At 38.5% G+C, this 21,205-nt stretch overlaps 1 protein-coding gene across 3 annotated transcripts in view; it reads left to right on the forward strand.

Annotated features, from left to right (window-relative positions):
* The window catches only part of LOC136875819 (gastrula zinc finger protein XlCGF57.1), a 46,494-nt gene that overhangs the window by 14,271 nt on the left and 11,018 nt on the right, over positions 1 to 21,205 (forward strand). For 2 of the 3 annotated variants that reach the window (XM_067149437.2, XM_067149438.2), the window contains exons 2-4: positions 4,312 to 4,393; positions 4,548 to 4,670; positions 19,580 to 19,638. In XM_067149437.2, coding sequence (XP_067005538.2) covers positions 4,325 to 4,393; positions 4,548 to 4,670; positions 19,580 to 19,638 — 251 coding nt within the window. In that variant the 5' untranslated portion in view covers positions 4,312 to 4,324. Of the gene's footprint in view, positions 1 to 4,109; positions 4,191 to 4,311; positions 4,394 to 4,547; positions 4,671 to 19,579; positions 19,639 to 21,205 lie in introns of those variants that run through there. The other variant, XM_067149435.2, reaches the window with a different exon arrangement.

Here is a 21,205-nt window from a genome sequence, read left to right on the forward strand (position 1 = left end):
TATGTCTAGTATGTCATATGTCTGTAGTCACTGATAAGCTGCACATAACTCATTCTGTAATTCAGTGTGGGTCGAGTCGTATAAGCTTCGTAGAATTGTAGGGGTAAGCCATTTCCGATTTGGAAGAATGTATCTTGGTTCAAGTTCATGAATTAATTCTTTGATACCACAATCTTCTGTAATTGACAAGGGCTGCATATCTCTGACAACCATTTTAACCACTAATAAGTCATTTTTTTCAGTTCTAGCATCCGAAATATCATTAGTTGTGTAACTATCGTAGAGATGCAACTGGCGAGAAGGCTTGTTCTAGGGTTCTGATCTAGCTGTGAAACGTTTTCTTTGGCGGTGAAGGTGGACGAACATGTTAAGGTGGTGAGTGTGGATTGTGTCTCATTTCCAGATAAACTTATTATTTTGTTAGGAATCGTATTCCGCCCGTGTTTTGCCTAACAGTCACATGTTAAATGTTCCCTCAGATTCGATGTGGTACTGGAATATTTGCGTTCTTTCTTAAACAGGAGACACAAAGCAGATATTGAACTTATTTTCTCAAAGTAATCCCATACTTCATGCATTTTGGGACTCATTTTTTCTGCTACACAATAACAAACTGCACAATAACATGAATTTAGCAATATTTACAAATAACAAGAAATGTATTTATATAGACAGCAAGATACCAAAAACCCCCGATAGCTGTTGGAGATATCCGAAGTGACTATGGACCAATAGTTCCATTCCCTTCCATGTCGCTGTGGCAGGAGTGCGACTGAATTCAGTCAACTTGTTTTGTGCTGAATGGACAGTGAAACGTGGAGAGATCCATGACGGGGAATGTGACTGAATTCAGTCAACTTGTTTTGTGCTGACTGGACAGTGAAACGTGGAGAGATCCATGACGGGGAATGTGACTGAATTCAGTCAACTTGTTTTGTCCTGACTGGACAGTGAAATGTGCAGAGATCCATGACGGGGTACACGACTGAAATCAGTTGACTTGTTTTTAAGTATTAAGCGTAAGGAATTTCATGTTTTTATCCGTATTGAACTGAGATCACAATTAAATAAGCTTATAGTAGGTTCCATCTTTTCAATACATTTACAATTTTTAACACCATCATCAGCTGTTTGAAAAGTGTATAGAAACTTAGCAGTCAAAACAATGCAGCTGATGATGGTGTTAAAAATTGTACACCGAAACATGTCCTGTAATTTGTAATAAATAATGTTGTAAACATCAGATAACAACATTGTAAACGTATTGAAAAGGTGGAACCTACTATAAGCTTATTTAATTGTTTTTAAGTAGTTGACTAGTTATCAGTCGATAGTACCCATCTCTAATTGAGAGAATGTCGTAGTATTGAGTGATGGCGCTTTTCTATCTTTTCTTAAAAAAAGAAGTACCGGTAGGCTTCAGAGTGCTGACTTGAGTAGAAGCACTTAATTGAGGCTTAACATCACCAAGTGCTAACGTAACTCATCCAGAAGGCTTCACATGTATGACAAATGCAGTTAGGGTATTTGAACATCACGCTGTTTGTTTAATGTTGTTATTGTATATTTCTGGGCTTGTTAGTGCATAAAGACGAGTAAGTACAGTACGCAAAACTTTTAGTGATAGCTGGTTTTACGGGGGGGGGGGGTGAGGAGCAAGGAGGGAGCTCTTCTGGTTCTGGTAATGCTGCCAACTCAATGGAAATGAAATCCGAATTGAATCGATGGTATGATCGAATTATCTAAAGCTAAGCCAAGCACTGTGTCACACACGCAGGACGAGGACTGGCAAGGTAGGAAGGTACCTTCCGATTGGACGAAAGCAGTAATTGCACCTATTTATAAGCAAGGGACAGGAAGGTTTGCAACAACTATCGAGGTGATCAGAGGCATTTGAGAAAGGGTGGAGGACAACCGTCAGAACTAGATGCATGAAGTAATTGGAAAAACAATATGTAATGAAGAGTTGTGATTGCACAATGTTTCTTCGATCAGAAAAATATATTGTACATTCTGATGGATATTAGCTGAGCCTGAAGCTGACGCCTCACTGTCACATAGCTCCTCAGTTATCTTCACTTTGCCTGAATTGACTTCAAACCAGTCCTCAGATCCCAGTAAAAACCCATGACATGGCTAGGAGTAGAGCGCGGGACTTCCAGGCATGAGGGAGTCTTATTTCCCCTAGCCTGCGAGTTATGTTATTACAGGCAATGAAAGGCATTTGTGTTGACAGTGGGACTAACATGACTACGTTAAACACCTTTGTTACGTGTTTACTGGAAGGTAAGGGGTTCAGCTGGGTGTTAAAGTAGCAAGGGATGGTGGGTGACAAGAAACTTGGATAGGAAACGCAAAATTACAATTAATGGATCATTTTACTGACTTTAGATCTGTTTAGTACTCATCAGGGATGGTAGATGTGATTGATTGTATTCAGAGAGTTCAGTGAACTTTGCTATATGAACACCGGATATGTTATTGATCGGAGATAAGACCAACAAGAATGATTGCTGGTAAATATGGTGGGAATAGTGGCAGGAGGAAGCTTGTCAGACACTAAATTTATGACAGGTTTCGTTCTTGAAAGAACATCATCATATTCTGTCAAATCACGCTTTTTTAATTGATGAATTGTAGGAACATTTATGTTATGTTTATAAGTTGGTACGTCCTTAAAGAGTGTGCTGTCATCAACTGGCTTGTTTCTCTGGTTGATGTCACTCTCAGTTCAACACGTGGACAGATAGTTACATTTTCTGTGTTCAAGCACCGATGCTAGATGGCAGAGAAGCAAAATGTTGTACCATCTATTGTATGAGAAATGTCCTCATCGTTGCAAACATCCAAAGCTGGCATGTCTGGCACTTCCTAGCAATCAGAAATATTTTCGTGATGGATCATAGTATTGTAGAGATATGGAACAAGATTTCAACATGTTCGTGTCAACATTATGTCAGATTTAAGGTAATGGTTATTAAACATGGAAATTGGTAATTATTGTGCACCTGTAAAAAAAATTTGTTTAAATGAAGGCAATGTTCGGCGCTTGTGAAGAGACAAAGATTGCTTTATAAATGCATAGTGTATAAGAAAAGCGTTCATTGGCTTGCAACAAGGATGCTTTAAAGGAGTTGAAAAACAATTGTGAACTTTATGCATAAAAAGTGCAAGAAGAGATTGTCGCTGTCAGATGGGATGGGATAAGGAGTACGACTTGCGAATGATGTAGAGAAGGAGCAGAGGAAAGTGCTCGAGAAAAATGCAAAGTAATAATGGGCCATTGTTGCCAGGTGCATGCAAAGAGTTCCAACAATTTGTAGTAAAGCTGCAAAGTCACCATTCGTATTCGATTGTACGGATTGGTAATGCTGGGTTTTATTTTGATATTCCTTCACAATATTTGCATGTGTTATGTTTTTCCTCAACTTAAAATCGCTGGTAATTATAATAAATTAGGCCCCTTTAAACTTCATCATCATCAATTATAATAAAGAATATGATTTCTTAACCTTGTGTTCGAAATGTTCCAACAGTGCAGTTTTCTGTTACTATGTTTACTCCCAGAAAAACAGGTTTTAATAGAGGAATTTAAGTAGCTGGTGATTGTCGTGCAGTACCTTCACTTTAGAGAATGCATGGCCTTCTGAATATAATTCTTATCGTGATTTGGACAGCCAGTCCAGCGCTGTGCTTACAGTTGGAAGACGCCTCAAGCAAATCAAGTGGGCCGGGCAGTACGGATGTACATGGTTTGGGAAGTGAATCTCAAGTCGAAGAAGGCTCCGGAGATGTTTGGTTTGACTTTATGAAGTTCCTGCACAGTTTGACAAGTGAATTCATGCAGGCTTATATTCAATTTCACAAAATAAGTTGTTTTAGCCTTAAGAAGAGATGGCAGTATAGCCATACATTTCCAGAAAAATAAATACGAGTTGGGGTGTCTGACAAACTAAACAAATTCGAGTGCTAAGGGTTAAGGCAGGTTTTAAGCCTGATTTCAATTTTTAGAAGGGAAAAGTGGGGCTGTCTAGTGTAAACAGCAGAGTGAATGGAAAGTGCAACCAATAATTTAATTCTAAAAAAATGGATTGTGTGTGCGTAAAGTTTGAGAACTGTTGTGGAGGAACATAATTAACTCACAGCGCTTGCAGACTGAATGCTGAGAGGCATCACAATCTATAACAAATGTAATGTACATGTATAATATGTATGTACCTATGCTGCTTCAAATACAGGTTTTATTTTCTTGCTTGGATAGTGATTAATTGGTATATTTAAATTAATTTATTAATTTTTCTTGCATTGCAGGTCCTCGGACATTATGGAGGAAACTGTCTTTGTTAAGTGTGAGCCAGAATGGCCGTCAGATCCTGAGCAGTCTTATAATTTTGTAAGTGAAAATATATGTAGTGTGTGTTTATTTTTTCATGAATAATTGGGTCGTAAGGACTTAAGTTTTCGAATACATGAAGATCGTGATTCATATGAAATTGTACATTTTGTTAACTTAACGAACTCAGGATCAGTGTTGTGTACTGTTTCAGCCAAGAGAAGAGATACCAGTAGACGACCTGATGACAATGAAACTGGAACCAGAAGTTATAATTCATGATCTCACTGGAGAGGAGGAGGGTAAAGAATTTGCCAAGGAAGAAGATAAAATTCAGGTGATCACAATATTTGGTTCAGTATTGCATTGAAACATTTTATTGTTGTATCTCAACCTGATTAGCTGAGGTTCAAGTCCCAGCTCCCTTGTGGAGGACTTAAATCCTGATGTGGTGTTTTGTACAACATGAGCTGGAAGTAACCTACATTTGTGCTCTCCTGCATTTTAGTAGCAATAGTTTGTTATGTATTTACAATACAAGCTCGGACTAGGAAGGAGAGCATGTTAAATGGAAAACCTTTGTACTGAATGTCCAACAGGGACTTGCGTACATTTTACGTTGTACACATACAGTGAAAGCTGTATTTACTGTTTCTGGAGATGAGCACTAAAAAGTGTGAAAAGCTTGAGAGAACAAACATGAAATCGTTTTCCGCTGAATCTTATAAAAATCAACGGCTTTACATTGTTCAGAACGGAGAAAAAATTGTCTCGATCCAGGCTCCTTGGAGCTACGCTAAGCGTACACACTATAAGATGAAATTCCATGTGTTTATTAAGGCACTAATTAATGAACATGCACTTAAAATTGAGAAAAGAGAAGCCCAGTAATTCTATTACTAGTATTGTATTTATTGGATTATAAGGGAGAATTCCTATCTCTTATGATTTATGTCGCTGAACCTTTCTTCTCAGTGACTTTCTTTCTTTGTTGTTTACCGCAAAATCCGTTATTATTCTCCGTTTCCAAAATAACATTTCTGGTTTAAAGCCTGTTTTGGAGCACGGAAGATATAGTGACACATGGACTAAAAATGGCTTACCAAGCGAGTTAGCCATGCGGTTAGGGGGGTGCAGCCGTGAGCTTGCATCTAGGAGATAGTGGGTTCGAACCCCACAGTCGGCAGCCCTGAAAATGGTTTTCCGTTGTTTCCCATTTTTATACCAGGCAAATGCTTGGGCTGTACCTTAATTAAGGCCATGGCTGCTCCCCTTCCACACCTAGACCTTTCCTATCCCATCGTTGCCATAAGAACTATCTGTGTCGGTGCGACATAAAGCAACTAGGAATAAGAAAATTGCAAATGAAGAAAGAGAAGCAAAAAGGGGCACTTGACGTCACGATAACAAAATGACCTGCCACAAAACTAAAGTAAATACAAATAAGGCAATATAAGTTAAGAAACACCAGAGGGGGCAGATTCAGTATACAAATGGTCCACATAGAGAACCAAATAAAGTAGCTCCTCATGTCACGATGGTAGAATCTCATCACTTACTCATATTTCTGATGCAGGTAAATAAACACCATCTGGGCTTGGCAGAATGTGGGGATGGATATGCAGCGGAGCATGCACGCTTGAACCATCAGTACGTACAAGTAAAAGTTTCCTCCAGAGGGTCAGTGGCACTAAAATATCTCGCGTTGTTCATGTTCTAGGTACGAGGATACTGCCACTTGGAATTGGCTGGCACATCACATAAAGAAAAGCAAAAGGAAACAAGTCAAAACCCCGCATGGATGAGACTTGACTCTCGCATGAGGTTAAGACACTACTAAACATAAATAACAAACCTTCCACCTAGAACCGTGCCCTAAATACCAGCTTTCTTCATAGTTAGGGACAGTATTTTAACACAGTCTTCATTTGGGATTGTAAAAAGTTGACAAGCTGGTGAACAAAATCTCACAGAATAGAATATTCATGTCGCAAATTAATATACTAAAAGATGTGATGGAGATCACAAGAGCAATGTTGAGACCACCGTAAATACAGAACAGATGGTTAAGACTTTCATTTTATATCCCTATTGAGTTAGGTAGGTAACTTGAAGGATCCACCTTTTCAATACCAATAAATATTATAATGGTTAAGTTCCAACATGTTTACTTGGTACTAGTTTCTATGCTATTTAGCATCATCTTCAGCCAAAATGTGAGAAATAAGCTCCGGTACATACATACAAACATATACATTACACAAAATGTTATAGTATTATGATTACATAAATACAGTAAATACAGGAGCAGAACTAGAAAGAACAAGGAGGAAAATTAAGTTATATTCGAAATATCATGACAGAAGGAAGGAAGATGTCCAGGTTCTTGTTGATAGATAATGTATTAAACGTTGCTGGAATACGTATAGAAAGGGACCTTTGGCTGAGAGAAAAAGCCGGGAGTAAGGAATATGGAATAGAGTCTTCATTCTGGTACTACGGGATGGGACGTGGAGGGGAAATAAGGAAACTAAATCAGGAGACCTAAATAGACCATTAGCTGCTTTGTATAGCAGCTTTAGGTTGGCTACTTTTCTCCGAGCAGAAAGAGTCTTGAGGTTCAGTTTCCCAAGCACTTGGATAGTGCTTAGGTTCCGACATGCAGGGACCCTGGCTCTGACGATAGCACAGAAAAAAGATTATACACGGTCAAGGTGGCAGGGGTTTGAAGAAGCAGAAATGGACCAGACTGGAGAGGCGTATTCAACAATATGTAAGATACAGGAAACGTAGAATGCTCAGAGGGCATTTACGTCTGTGATGTCAGAAAACCTGTAGAGTAAACCGAGGAGTGACATAGCACGTGAGGTAACCCCGTTTATGTGCGAGACAAATAACAATTTACTGTCAAAATGCACTCCTAAGTCTTTTTTGTTGTCAACAAGAGCAATCGATTGGTTCAGTAGATGATATCCTTATAGAACAGGGGATTTACGAAGTGTGAATGAAATGGTGGAACACTTGGAGGGATGAGGTTTAAGACGCCATGTAGTACACCAACGTGGCAGTGAATCAAGAGCATTTTGCAATTGGATTGTAAGTGTAGGAGAATCGATCTGCTTGAAGATTTTCAGGATACCATCCATTAATTAAGGGTATAAACATCTCTGAATATAACTAGTGTTAGAAAATCAGGTATTATGTATACATAACCTCCACGTCACTACTCTACAATAAACAGGCTCAATATAGGTGAGTTATACATTATTTAAAAAAAATTCTAGGCATTTACCACATCAATAGCAACAGAGCAGCGAAAATTTAATCACAGTAAGATTCCCATACAGACATCCATCATGCACTCCACTGAATCACTATGCTCCAGACACATTACCAAACAGAGAATCACATGCGTTATCAAGATTTAAATCATTTACCATAACAGCTCACCAAATAAATTCACACATATCCAGAACTATAATTATAATAATTTGGGGAAATTAACAGTAATTCACTCACTGATATGTTGATTCCATAGCAATATACAAATGTGTGACCATATATGCAATATGTCTGCACATCATATTAACATCATAAGATCACCAGTCACAGTTTTTTTAATGCTTCGCGACTTCAAGGAGATCCCAGACGACGTCACCCAAAATAAGAACCACCCAAAAAATAGTTACACAGGTTCACAGATTCTCCATATTCATACCTACAGGACAAGTTCCATACTTCCATCATCAAGCTCTATCAAGCTTATCAGCTGGCTGATTACCATTAATATTCCCACTAAAACTTTTACATCAAAACCCAACATAATGACACGTAACACATCAAGCAGCTTTCAGTTGGGATAGATGCACTCTCCGTATCCTTTTGGCAATAGGGTCACTGATGAGCATAGATACCGATCTTAAATACTGTAAAATAGTACAAGGTCCCTGGAATCTGGGAGCTAATTTAGAGGAAAATTTATTTATAGCCTTACTGATAGGATAACATTTTACAAAGACCAGATCTCCAACACTTAACGTAGTGGGTTTTCACCCCTTGTCATAGTTTTTCGTACCTTTTCATATGACACAGCTAACTTCGCTTTGGTTTTGTCCCACACCTTCCAGACATCACAGGGAGTAAACACCTCAGGTAGCAATTCCTCAGTACGAAGGAGGTTTGATAGAGGTGAAAATGGAACAAAACTGAACATCAGTTCCATGGGACTCGTGGGTTGCAGAATTGAAGGCACAGGACAACCAGTGTAGACATGTATCCCACTTGGAGTGATTGCTATCAGTGCTGATTTCAAATTTCTATTAATTCTCTCTGAATACGATGGGTTAGGATAATAGGGAGTTGTTATCACATGTGAAATGCACAAATGGAATAAATACTTCCTGAACAAGTGGCTAGTAAACCCACTAGCATTATCTGAGACCAAAACCTTAGGTGTTCCAAAAGAGGCGAAGATAGAATTCAAACAGGAAATAGTAGATTGTGTATTAGTAGACCTGGTTGGAAAGATCCAACAGAACCTGGTAAATGCATCAATGCATACCAATGCGTGAGTATTCCCGCGAGCAGAACGCGGAAGAGGTCCCACATGATCTATAAACAGTCGCTCCATCGGTCTGGAAGCTTGTGTCGATGACAACAATCCCACACAGTTTTTTAGGCTAGGTTTACTAATAGCGCAAGTTTTGCAAGATCCAACCGTGGACTTGATATCCCGGTCTGTGTTTTTCCAGATAAAGAACTCTCTAATTTTCAACCTCGTTTTGAAATTACCCAAGTGTCCACCTACAGGACCATCGTGATAATATTGGAAGATGGCAGGAATTAAAATTTTCGGTACAACAATCTTTATCCTTTTATCATGACGGGATTGACAACAAGGCACATAAGAATATGGTTTAATAATTTCACCAGAATGAATTATTTCTGAAATTCCCTTTAATTTGGGATCATCTTTTTGATGCAGACCAATATCCTGATACAACGTGGGAAGATTAGTCAAAATAGAATTAACCATTAATAAACCATCGTGGGATGTACAATTTCTTTCAGAATTTTCAGAAAACTCCTCTCCATCAAACACTAAGCCCATCAGCTATTACATTTTCAGATCCATAACTGTAGTGAACGTTAAAATTGAAGGCAGAAATTCTCAGAACCCATCTCGTCAACCTTCCAGTTCTTTTGGGCCTTCTAAGAACCCACGAAAGAGCCTCATTGTCGATTTCTAAAATGAAGTTTACATTCTCAACATAAACGCGGAATTTCTCTAATGAGAATAGTACTGCTATACATTCCAGTTCATAGATTGAATACCTCCTTTCCAGAGGAGGAAGAGATCTAGACACATAGGCAATAGGTCTTCTACCCATTTCAGACTCCCTCACTAGCCTTCCTAGAAGTATCCATTTGAATGATATACTTCTTATTGAAATCAGGAATTGCAGGCATCGGAGCACTGCTAAGAGTGTTTTTCAAGGACTCAATGGCTCTTTGTTGAGGTCGATCCCACACAAATTTAACATCTTTCGTTCGTAAGGTATTCAATGGAGCAGCAATTTCCACATAATTAGGGGCAAACTTTCTAAAAAAATTTGTCATGCCAATGAATCTAGCAATTCCTTTATCATCTTTGCTATAGTGGATTTTAAATTATTTGATGCAGCACATAAAGTATTTTGTTGTATTTACGAGATTTGAAGTCTATTCAAATATCGTAAATTCTTTAGACAGAACAATGAAATACTTCATGTGCCGTATCAAAGAATTTAAAATCCATTATATGTTCCTCTGAGTGTTTTGAAGTTAGTATTACGTCAGGGCTGTGCTGTTGTCTGTCGTCTATCGTTTTTATGTTGTAACGTAACGTGTAAGGTGGAGACCAGTCTTTTGAACCAAGGTTCCTATGATGTTCGCAGTTCAGTGTGGGACCTGCAGTGTAAAAAGGAGATATTTATAAAAGTTGAAATAGTGAAGAAAAAGAGAGCTTGGGCCAAGACTGAGTGACAATCACCTGAGCCGGCAAAGCTGTGACGCGTGATGAAGAGGAACTGAGCATGATGGATAAGCTTAGGTCAGGGAAGCAGCTAGTGTTGGGGTAGCCCAAGCTCTCTTTTTCTTCACTATTTCAACTTTTATAAATATCTCCTTTTTACACTGCAGGTCCCGCATTGAACTGCAAACATCATAGAAACGTAGGTTCAGAAGCTTGGTCTCCACCTTACACGTTACATTGCAACATAAAAACGATAGACGGCAGACAACAGCAGAGCCATGACGGAAAACTAACTTCAAGCTCACAGAGGAACATCTTACGCAAATTGAATGTTGTATTTCTGTCAAAAGCTGAAGAAAATGTTTACTATACTCTTATTTAATAAGTGACATTATTTACGGAAAAGTGACTACAAATTCGAATCTTTGACTGTCAAGTTCAGTTTTAAAATGTTGTATGTATTTTGAAAAGATTATGTTTGTTGAGTCCTAACTCGTGTTTGTACAATTTTAATTCACCCTTCATGGGTTGTTTTGAACTTGTTCTGAACTTGTGACTGAATATCCATTCACTATTTTATTTCTCTCTTTATCCTTATTTAATCATAATGCTATAATATTTTGTGTAATGTATATGTTTGTATGTAAGTACCTGAGCTTATTTCTCATATTTTGGCTGAAGATGATGCTAAATAGCATTGAAACTAGTACCAAGTAAACATGTTGGAACTTAACCATTATAATATTTATTTGTATTGAAAAGTTGGATCCTTCAAGTTACCTATCTTAAAATGGTTAAATGTTAAGGAGATGTTTCTTGGCTCAGATTCCCTTCTGCCGCACATGAAATTTGGTTTGTTGATCAGGCAGATGAAATTTCATGTCGAGATACAAGAGAAAAACTGAGTGAATAAGGACATACATAAGTGTAACCCCAGACCTGAGATACATAGAAATTATAAATATGTGCACATACCTTATAATCCCAAAAACCACCCGCCACCGAATAAGACCCGCCCCCTAAATTTGATTCACAACTAAGAATTAATTTATGATACAATCATTGTGTCGACTAGGTGGAAAATAAATGAATACTTAGTTGTGAATCTATTGAAGTGCAATACGGACCATGAAGCTGATTTTATGTAATCCTAAATTTGAGATGGCAAAATACAGAAAAAATAAAAGTCAAATAACTTACATACCTATGTAATTTTCTTCAAAAATGCCACAAATATAAATTCAAACAGCTTACAATTAATAAAATCGTAAATAAAATCTGCCCAGTACTCAGATCATTCACAATTCACAGTCATCATCTGAAGTATCACCATAGGAACTTTCTTCGCTGGCATCTTTCTACAAATAGTCATCCTGTCTACCATCCACTGAGTTTGAAATTCCACATTTCTTAAACCTTTTGGACACTAGATCGTTGAGTATGCGCGCCCATGTGGTCTTGATCCAGCTGCATATTAGTCCCACTTCAGGCCTCTTCACTCGTCCGGTTGGTGTTAACGCGTGGTCAACATCAGACAGTGTACAACTGTTTCATTGCAGTTTTGAAAAGCTGGTTCATGCACATAACCAATGGCTGTAGAATAGAAGTGAGTCATCCAGGAATTATCGCAAGATCGGTTTTTACTTTCGTCATCATATCTTTTACAGCATCAGTTGTATGTCCTCGGTAACTGTCCAACACAAGCATGTTTCATTTTTGTAACAAAGTTCCCAGACGACGTTGCCAAACGCACTTCACCCAGTCCTCAAATAACGCACTGTCCATCCAACCGGACTTGTGTTCTAACAGTAACACTGGACGGCAAGTTTCCTTTCGGAAGTGTTTTCCCTTTCAGAACCACATGTGGAGAGAGTTTGGCTCCATCCGCTAATACGCACAACATTACCGTGCAATCGCTTTTTATTACCTCTTCTGAATTTTACACTTTTAGAACCCTTTGTATCTACTGTATTTTCCAATGGCATTTCAAAATAGGTAGGTGTCTGGTCAGCATTCCCAATTTGTGACAGCAAATAACAATTTTGCTTACTCAAATGAATAATGTGACACTGAAAGGATGGTAATTTTTCTTCATTCGCTCCAGGTAGACGATGCGAAATAGACGTACGTCTCCGAATGCACAATCCCTTTCTCCGATAAAAGTTTCGGATCCATGCACGGCTTGCAGTAAAATCCTTTGTTTTGAGTTCTTTTGAGATCTCTGGTGCTATCAGTTGACTCATTTCACTGGAAACGCCATATCCTAACTGATGTTTTTCTATCACAAATTTGTGGAGTTATTCCTTAATTTCCAGAAACACTGCACTCTGCCCACAGAACGCTCTGTAATTGCCGTTACTTTTTAGAACCTTTTCTTTCTTCCACCATTCATGATACAATATCGTACTCTCTGCCAACGGCTCGACATTTCAGGTTCGCTTACAACTTTATATTTCTCACGCACAGTAAATGACCGCAGACGCCATTTTGAATCCATCGCTTACTATCGAGACATAACTTTCACGGGACACATGCAGAACTCGAATGTGAGCGAGGTAGACTTCCGTAACCAACAGTCTCGACCCTCGCAAAGTACGATGTCCCACGAGATCGGCTATTTGCGCACCCAGTATGCCGGCAACACTTGTGAAACAAACGAAGATCAAGCATCCGCAGCAGCGGGTTTCATATTTACCACACATTTACCCATATTCTTTGATTTACCATACTTCATTACCTTACATTTCACGTTTACATGCCACTGTAACCAAATTGAGAAAAATCTATCTTGTTTTTTAGAATGCAACAAAAACACAATAAGGCCATTTACATGTGGTATATTGAGTACGGTAAGTGTATTCAGATTTATTTCTATACTCCATAAAAATGTAGTAAATATTTATGAGAATGAACGGCTTGAATACGATCCACACCCAAAATGTAGAACCAATACTTTGGGGGAAAATGTGCAGATGGTGTTTGAGATTATACGGTATGTTACATGCTCAAGTATGTTAGATATTTGCTTTCTCAGAGTATTTGCATATGATCCAAGGTATAATGTCTTTGCTGTTAGAGGTGAATTTCGAGAACGGCTGTCTGTATGACACTATTTCACGTCACCTCACTTATGATGAAGTCCGAGATAGGAATGCGCAGTCTTCACTTCCTTTGCATCAGAAGTGTATGAGTATTTGGCATGGTTGAGGCATCCAGATAGCCATCTTCATTTCCAGGTATCACTACAGTATAAGTAATAATAATGTTATTTGCTTTTACGTCCCACTTACTACTTTGATGGTTTTTGGAGACGCCGAGTTGCCGGAATTTAGTCCCACAGGAGCTATTTCATGTGCCAGTAAATCTCTACAGTGTAATAAGTTTCCTCTGGGAAATTATTAATAACAGAACATTGGGAACTGTCAACACACTGTAACAGAAAACAAACAAATAGAACCTACAACATAAAAATTACACAAGGATAAGAGAAACGTTACGGATAAGATGATTGGGTGAGAGAGTGGGAATTTAAGAGTTACAAAACTTCATGGTGTTGGGCACGGGTCAGTACATGACATCAATTCTACACAACACGAGGATGGTGCCTTTCTACCAAAGAAACCCTTGCCTTACTCATCCTGGAAGTAGATAAATCTTGGAGCTCCAAGGTGACAGGTGTAAGGAAATTCACAATATGTTTAGGAGAGGACCATCTGGAGCTAAGCTTCTTACATATTCCACCCTTCATGGAACTAATGGTGAATAGCTTCACAACTACCTGGTCACTAATTCTACTGTAAAAGCAAACCCTCGGCGTTTTGTATTGTATCTGGGAGCAACATTTTCGCGGGCCTTTTCTTAAATGGTCAACAGCTTCTCTCATCTTGCAATGTATATCAACTCTCCTGGAAGGCTGCGAGTGATAATCGATATTCCATCTGAGGTTCAGTGGGTTAGTGATATTCCTCCCAAAAAATAATTCAGCTGGGATACACAGGTTAGCTTCTTGGATTGCCAGATTGAAGAAATGGTATTCTCGCCCCATTCATTCTGGCTAGCATGATGAAAGGCACTCGAACATGACCTTAGGTTACGGTGGAATCTTTCATCCTGATTTGGCTGTGAATTAGGGGATATGCGAGCCAACTAAAGAATTCTGAGCTAGTTTACTCATCTGACATTGGTCACAGCTGCAAATGTAATTTTGAATGTTATATTTCATCTTTGGCCACCAGAAGTTTCGGACATTTTGTGAAGAGTTTTGAATTGTCCTAGATGTCCTCCGAGGATGGATTCATGGAAATACTGCATTAACAAATGTCTTAGTGGCACCAGAGGAAACATCTTAGGGGCCTTATTATGAGCCCTACAATGCACTAATACATCAGAATTTATTAGGAACCCGGGCTTTTCTCCAGGCCTTTCCGAAACTTTCTTCATCAAGTTTACGCAATCTGCATCATCCCTCTGATGTTCTTGTAGGTTGGCGGAAGAACAAGGACAATGTTGAAGGAGTGAGATAGTACCTTCCTCTGGAGGTATCGCATCAGCAGTGTGTGAAGTAATAGGCTGTCCTTCAAACATGCGTGATAGGCCATCAGCCACAATATTTTTTCCCACATGCATGTACCACTGTGAATTTGTATGCTGATAGATGCAGAATCCATCACGCAGTATGTCCTAAATTCTTTACGTTAACTGACATCCGAGAAAGTGCTTCATTATCGGTATGGACCCAAAAAATAATGGTGTTCAAGGTATGTGTGAAATTTTTCCACTCCTAAGACCTCAGCTAGCATGCTTTCTCATAAATGGAGTGCTTTAATTTGGCTCCATAGAGAAGCTTACTGGAGTAGGCAATAGGTGCCAGCTTATCATTCTCTATGCACTGCACTATAGACCAAACTGCTTTGAGAAATCAAGGCTGTGCAGAATGGGAGCCTCGCACAAAGTGGTCTTCAGCTGATTGAAGGCAGTATCTTGAGCTTCACCCCACACAAAACGTCAAATTTTCCTCTTCAACAAATACAAAGGAACTGACAGATTGGAAAAGTTTTTGAGGAAACGGCCATAGAAATGTGTAATATGGAAATGTTTGTTTCTTACCAGTGGCATATCAGACGTTTTCTTCTGTTCATGTTCCTTGACCTTGAGTTATTTGGAGTTTACACCCACCTTTATGTGAGAAAGTGGCTTTATCTGCCATCTTGAACACGACAACACCTTCGTTTGGTTTGACTCTGCCTTGACGATATCGGCCGTCAAACTGGTGCTCTCTGTTTTGTAGGATGGTCGCAGGTTTGCATTGCTTTTTAGTAAAAGATAACCAGAGTCTCACATTGATTATGGTTTGCTCGTTACAGAAATGTGAGTCATTTTCAGCAATACATTACATTTAATTCTTTTTAAAATCATTTTGCTTTGTTCTGTGTTGTTATTTACTCATTTAATAAGCATATCTGAATGTTATCTCAATAAGTAAGAATAGTGAAACATCAAAAGCTTCTGTTCTGTGAAATGAAGTAATGTTTACAACGCTAGAGAGGGACGAGATTCATCACTAATTCACATTTCAGTGAGGTTCTTACAGGGCTTGCTAGTTACACAGTGCAAGTTGATGATGTTATTCTTTATAGAGTAATAAATAAGTTACAAGATTGTGAGTAAACTGCAAAGTGACCTCGATAATGTTGTGAGATGGACAGTAGGCAATGGTATGTTGATAAACGGGGTTAAAAGTCAGGTTGTGAGTTTCACAAATAGGAAAAGTCCTCTCAGTATTAATTACTCCACTGATGGGGTGAAAGTTCCTTATGGGGATCACTGTAAGTATCTACTGTAATGCGAAAAAGTATAGAGACCCGAATTAATAATTTAATAAAAAGTTTATCCTTTATCCACATACAAATGAGCTAAACCAAAATTTAGATTATTTTATTGTATATTTAATTATGTGGACTGGAAATTTTTATCATACTGAGTTAAAATTCGAATGCAGAAAAAGTGCCTGGATTTTTTTGCATTTCCACCAAAGCACTCAATTAAAAAATTCACAAAATTAAAAGTATTGATGTGATCATTGCCAAACTTGTATATATTTTAACCCATTCCTGTACAAAGACGGATCTCTCCACCCCGGCTTTCGACCGCACTCTGGTACAAAGACGGATCTCTCCGTCTACACGTAGTGTTTATTTCCGGACCCGCTTCTAGCCGGTTTCCTTTGTTAAAGGATTTGATATTAGTAAGGTAACCTCTTGACAGATGGAAGCACTGTTTTATTTCATTGATGTATTCGATAAACACTCCTGTGCAGTTATTGCGTGGAATGAATGACCTGTATCTTAGCAACCTCATCACAATCGAAATCATGGCTGCCTTCAAGTTGAGTGACAAAGTGATTATAAGGGAATTTTTAGAAGAGAGTGTCACGGATATAGAAATAACCAACAAATAATTTAGTGGCAATGAAAGTAGTGAAAGTAATTCGTGTGACAGTGATGTGCGCACTGATAGGGTTGAACAAAGTGCTGTTTTGCCAGCAAGTATGTCACTGAATTTTAGGCCTACAACTGATGCCACACCAACGTCTTCTAATCACGTAAGTAATACATCGCAACTGGTGACATAAATAGTGTTGCTGTGAAGCATGCTTTTTTAGTGATGGTGATAATATCATGTAAAGTAATAAAAATAAATGGTACGTGAATGGGTTAAGTAACTTATTGCTGGTCCATATACCAAGCTTTTACTTCATCTAATATTTGTGGAAAGGGTTGTTGTAAATTTTGTGAAATTTTGTGAAATAACACTTTCTCAGTACTGCATGATCATAGCCATAAAAAATTTGGCTCGTTATGAAGCTCATGAGAATGTCAGGCTAAAATTTAATACAGTTTTTTGCCTGCATGCAAATGTTAATTGTTTATTGATTTATGTTTGAGTGGTCTTGAGGGGAGAAAGCTATGTATAGGCCGATCATTGTTGTCCAGTCGGCCTATTTGCTGCGTCAGCTGATCTCTCACTGCCCTCTATCAGCTTTGAGTGATATAGAGCTACTTTGTAATGAATGTGTTGTTGTGAGGTGAAATAACATGCTAGATTACAAAGAGTGGTAGTTCCCCCCACCACCACCCGGAACTTTAATACAAAACATTTCACAAGTTGAACGCATCCTCGTATTTCTATTGACATGTCGAATAAGCCCCAAGTGAAGATAAATTAGCAGGACCTGGTCAATGATCGAATCCGGGTGCTTTGTACGGGAAATACAACCCACTCTTTCGCTAAGGAATCTGACAAAGAATAAAGAATTTTTTGCCGCACTGTAGGAGCTTAACTTTTCCTGCCTGAAAAAATCCAATGATGAGGGATAAACACGCAACGTTCACACTTCTTTCAGAACCGACCAGTGAAGTATCTTTCATTTTGCCTGTGATTCTCGTTTTTCACTTAGAAATGAGATGTTTTGAAGAAACAATGACTTCTTCTTTACTTCTAAGGAAAGAAAGTTTCCCCTTAATTCTGCAAAGTGCATCACTAATGAACTAAGGCGGAACTTACGGCAAAATACGAGATATACTACGTAATTCTATCAAGCCCTAGTCTAATAAAGGTTTCAAACAACAAACACCCACTTTCTGTACAGCAACATCGCTAGGGTTTCCACGACCACGTGTATTGTTCTCGCCGGCCAGTAGGCTGCTTTCTTCTCACACAACCAACGAATTAAATATAAATCAATATAAAATCAAGAATTACGTGCAGGCAAAAAGCCATTTTCATTTTAGCTTGACATTCTATGAGCTTCATAACAAGCCAAAATATTTACAGCTATGATCACTCAGTGATGAGAAAAGTTTGTTTCACAAATTAATTACTACTTTTTCACAAACATTAGATCAAATAAAAACTTGCTATATCGACTAACAATAAGTTACTTTAAGACATATTGAAGTTTGGTAATGATCAGATCAATACTTTTAATGTTATGAATTTTCAAAGTGAATGCTCCATTGGAAATGGAAAATACTGGCACTTCTTTTGTTCACCCTGTGTTAAAATTTGAACTGGGTACGATAAACATTTCTGCTCCTCATAATTGAAGATAGAATAAAATAGCCTAAATTTTTGTGCAGCTTGATTGTATGTGCAACGGAGGATAAACTTTTTATTAACGAATTAACTCAGTTGTCTATGCTTTTTCCGATGAGAGTAGGTGTTAATATAAGAAAAGATCTTCATCGGGGTACTCGCATGAATGGGATTGTAAATAAAAGGTACAGATCTCTGCACATGGTTTTGAGGGTACTTAGGGGTTGTTGTAGGGATGTAAAGGAGAGAGCATACAAGTCTCTGGTAAGACCCGAACTAGAGTTTCGTTTGAGTGTATGGGACCCTCGCTTTGTTCTGAGCGATTTCCAACAAAAGAGCAACATTACAAAAATGTTGCTAAGGTTTGGGTTGGGAAGACCTAGGAGAAAAGGAGACGAGCTGCTTGACTAAGTGGTATGTTAAACAGGAAACAATAAAACTTTTGTATCCAAAAATGTATTGAATAGGGATATACAAAAGTTTTATTGTTTCTGTTTTAATAGACTTTCAACGCGGAAGAATGAGGATAGTCTTGTGCAAAATAAGTGGTATGTTCCGAGCTGGACATTAGTACACGAATAAGTTTGAGTGGTGTCTTCAAAAGTAGGAAAGATCACAATATGAAGATAAAGTTGGAATGCAAGAGGACAAATTGGGCCAAGTATTCGTTTCTAGCAAGGGTAGTTTGGGATTGAAATAACTTACCGAGGAAGATGTTCACTAAATTTCTAAATTCTTTTGCAGTTGTTTAAGACAAGGCTAGAAAAACAACAGGGAATCTGCCACCTGGAGACTGTCCTAATTGCAGATCAGTAGTGACTAATTGATTGATACCCAGCAGGATATCATTCTCACAAATATTTGGGTCTTCTCAGCCTAAAAGAGATTAAGCAACCTGGCTGTCAATCATTTGTTAGTATTCTTGGTGGTGTAAGCTGGATGTAGGCCATTTGTTCTTAAAATAAATTCTTCCATGAAATGCACGTACATGCATGCATGCTCCAGATGAAATCAGTGAAATATCATAAAAATGCAATTCTTCAAATATATGGAGAGGTTGTAGAAATATCTGTCAAAATACACAACTATGTCAGGGTATTATAATCTTGAATAAAAACAGATCTGTTTTTTCTTCTTAGGATGTGAAGAAGGACGCTGCCAATACGGAGTGTGACATAAGTGGAATTAATGTTAATGCGTAAGTAATCTCATTGAATTCTCCCTTTGAATGAAATTATTATGTATCAAATTCTATTACTCTTATTTCATGTTGTACTAAATTATCTATTGTTTATGAAGATAATCCCAAATATAAGGTTTTTTATAAGTACATTGACCTGTTTATTTCTACAACGGTTTACATCATTTTACAGCTTGAACTTTTAGTTATTTTTCTACATAATCACAGCCTCCGTGGCTCATACGGCCTCTCACTGCTTGATACCGTGGTTCAAATCCCGGTCATACCATGTGAGATTTGTGCTGGACAAAGCGGAGGCGGGACAGGTTTTTCTCCGGGTACTCTGGTTTTCCCTGTCATCTTTCATTCCAGCAACACTCTCCGTTCTCATTTCATAGCATCTATCATTCATTAATAAATCACTTTGGGAGTGGCGACCCCATCGTACATCTCTGACCCGGTCAATGACTGGAAAACAGGTTGTAGGTTTTAATTTTCTACATAATCACAATTTCGGTCGATGTAGACACTGTTTGCCCATGTCATACCAGCTGTTCAGGAAGTTGTGAACATTTAGAGAACAAGTGATAGTCACTGGGACTATAGGGTGGGTGGGGGATGTTATTCCACTGAAACTGTTGACATGCTCAACATTCCTCTTCTCCGGTTCAAAATTGCCTGTCTGATTTTCTTCAGGGTCTCACAGCACCTGTCAATGTTAATTGTGGTCCCAGCGGGCAAAAAGTCAACCAACAATACCCTTTTTTGATCCCAAAACACAGTTGTCATGACTTTACCAACAGACTTGAATTTCCGCAGCTTTGGTGAAAAGCGATGTTGCCACTGGTGTGATTGTTGCTTGGTCTCATGTGTAAAGTGGAACGCCGAGGTTTCGTCACCTGTGACAGTTAGGTCCAAAAAGTTGTCCTGTTCAGCTGCAAATCATTGAAGAAATGCGCAGGAAGAATCAACTCGTTGCCGCATGTGGTCTTCAGTCAGCATGCATGGCACCAATCTTGCGCACACTTTCCAGCATTTCAACTTTTCCATTAAAACTCTATGAGCGGCACTTCGGGAAACCTCAGGAACACAAATGCAGAGTTCATCCAGGGTGATCCACCGAATTTCGCGCATGATTTGGTCAACCTGTCTTGACGGAAATTGATGATCTCCCGCTCCTTTGTTCGTCGTGAATTTCAGTCCGACCGGCTGCAAACTCTCTACACCACTCACAGACATTTTGGCATCCGTACATGACTCAATTTGCAATGGATTTCAATTGGTTCAGTACCTTTTGCGTTCATAAACCTAATAACTGCACGCACTTTGCACTTGGTGGTAACATCCAACGGGAGCTCCATTCTCAATGGCTGCTAAGCCAAGACTGAGTGCGGCGTGCGCATGTTTATATGCGAGCGCGGGACACACTCTTCACAATATTGTGATCAACAGAGCTCTGTACTTATAAAAAAATAGGAGGACATAATTTTGGTATTAACCTCGTACATTGATACTAGGTGTAATAATATTCAAGGTTGAAACGTCTAGGGATAATAGAAAAGGCCAAAATAAATATGTTTTATTA

Source organism: Anabrus simplex, chromosome 6, assembly GCF_040414725.1.
Source record: "Anabrus simplex isolate iqAnaSimp1 chromosome 6, ASM4041472v1, whole genome shotgun sequence".
NCBI classification, from domain to species: Eukaryota; Metazoa; Arthropoda; class Insecta; order Orthoptera; family Tettigoniidae; genus Anabrus; species Anabrus simplex.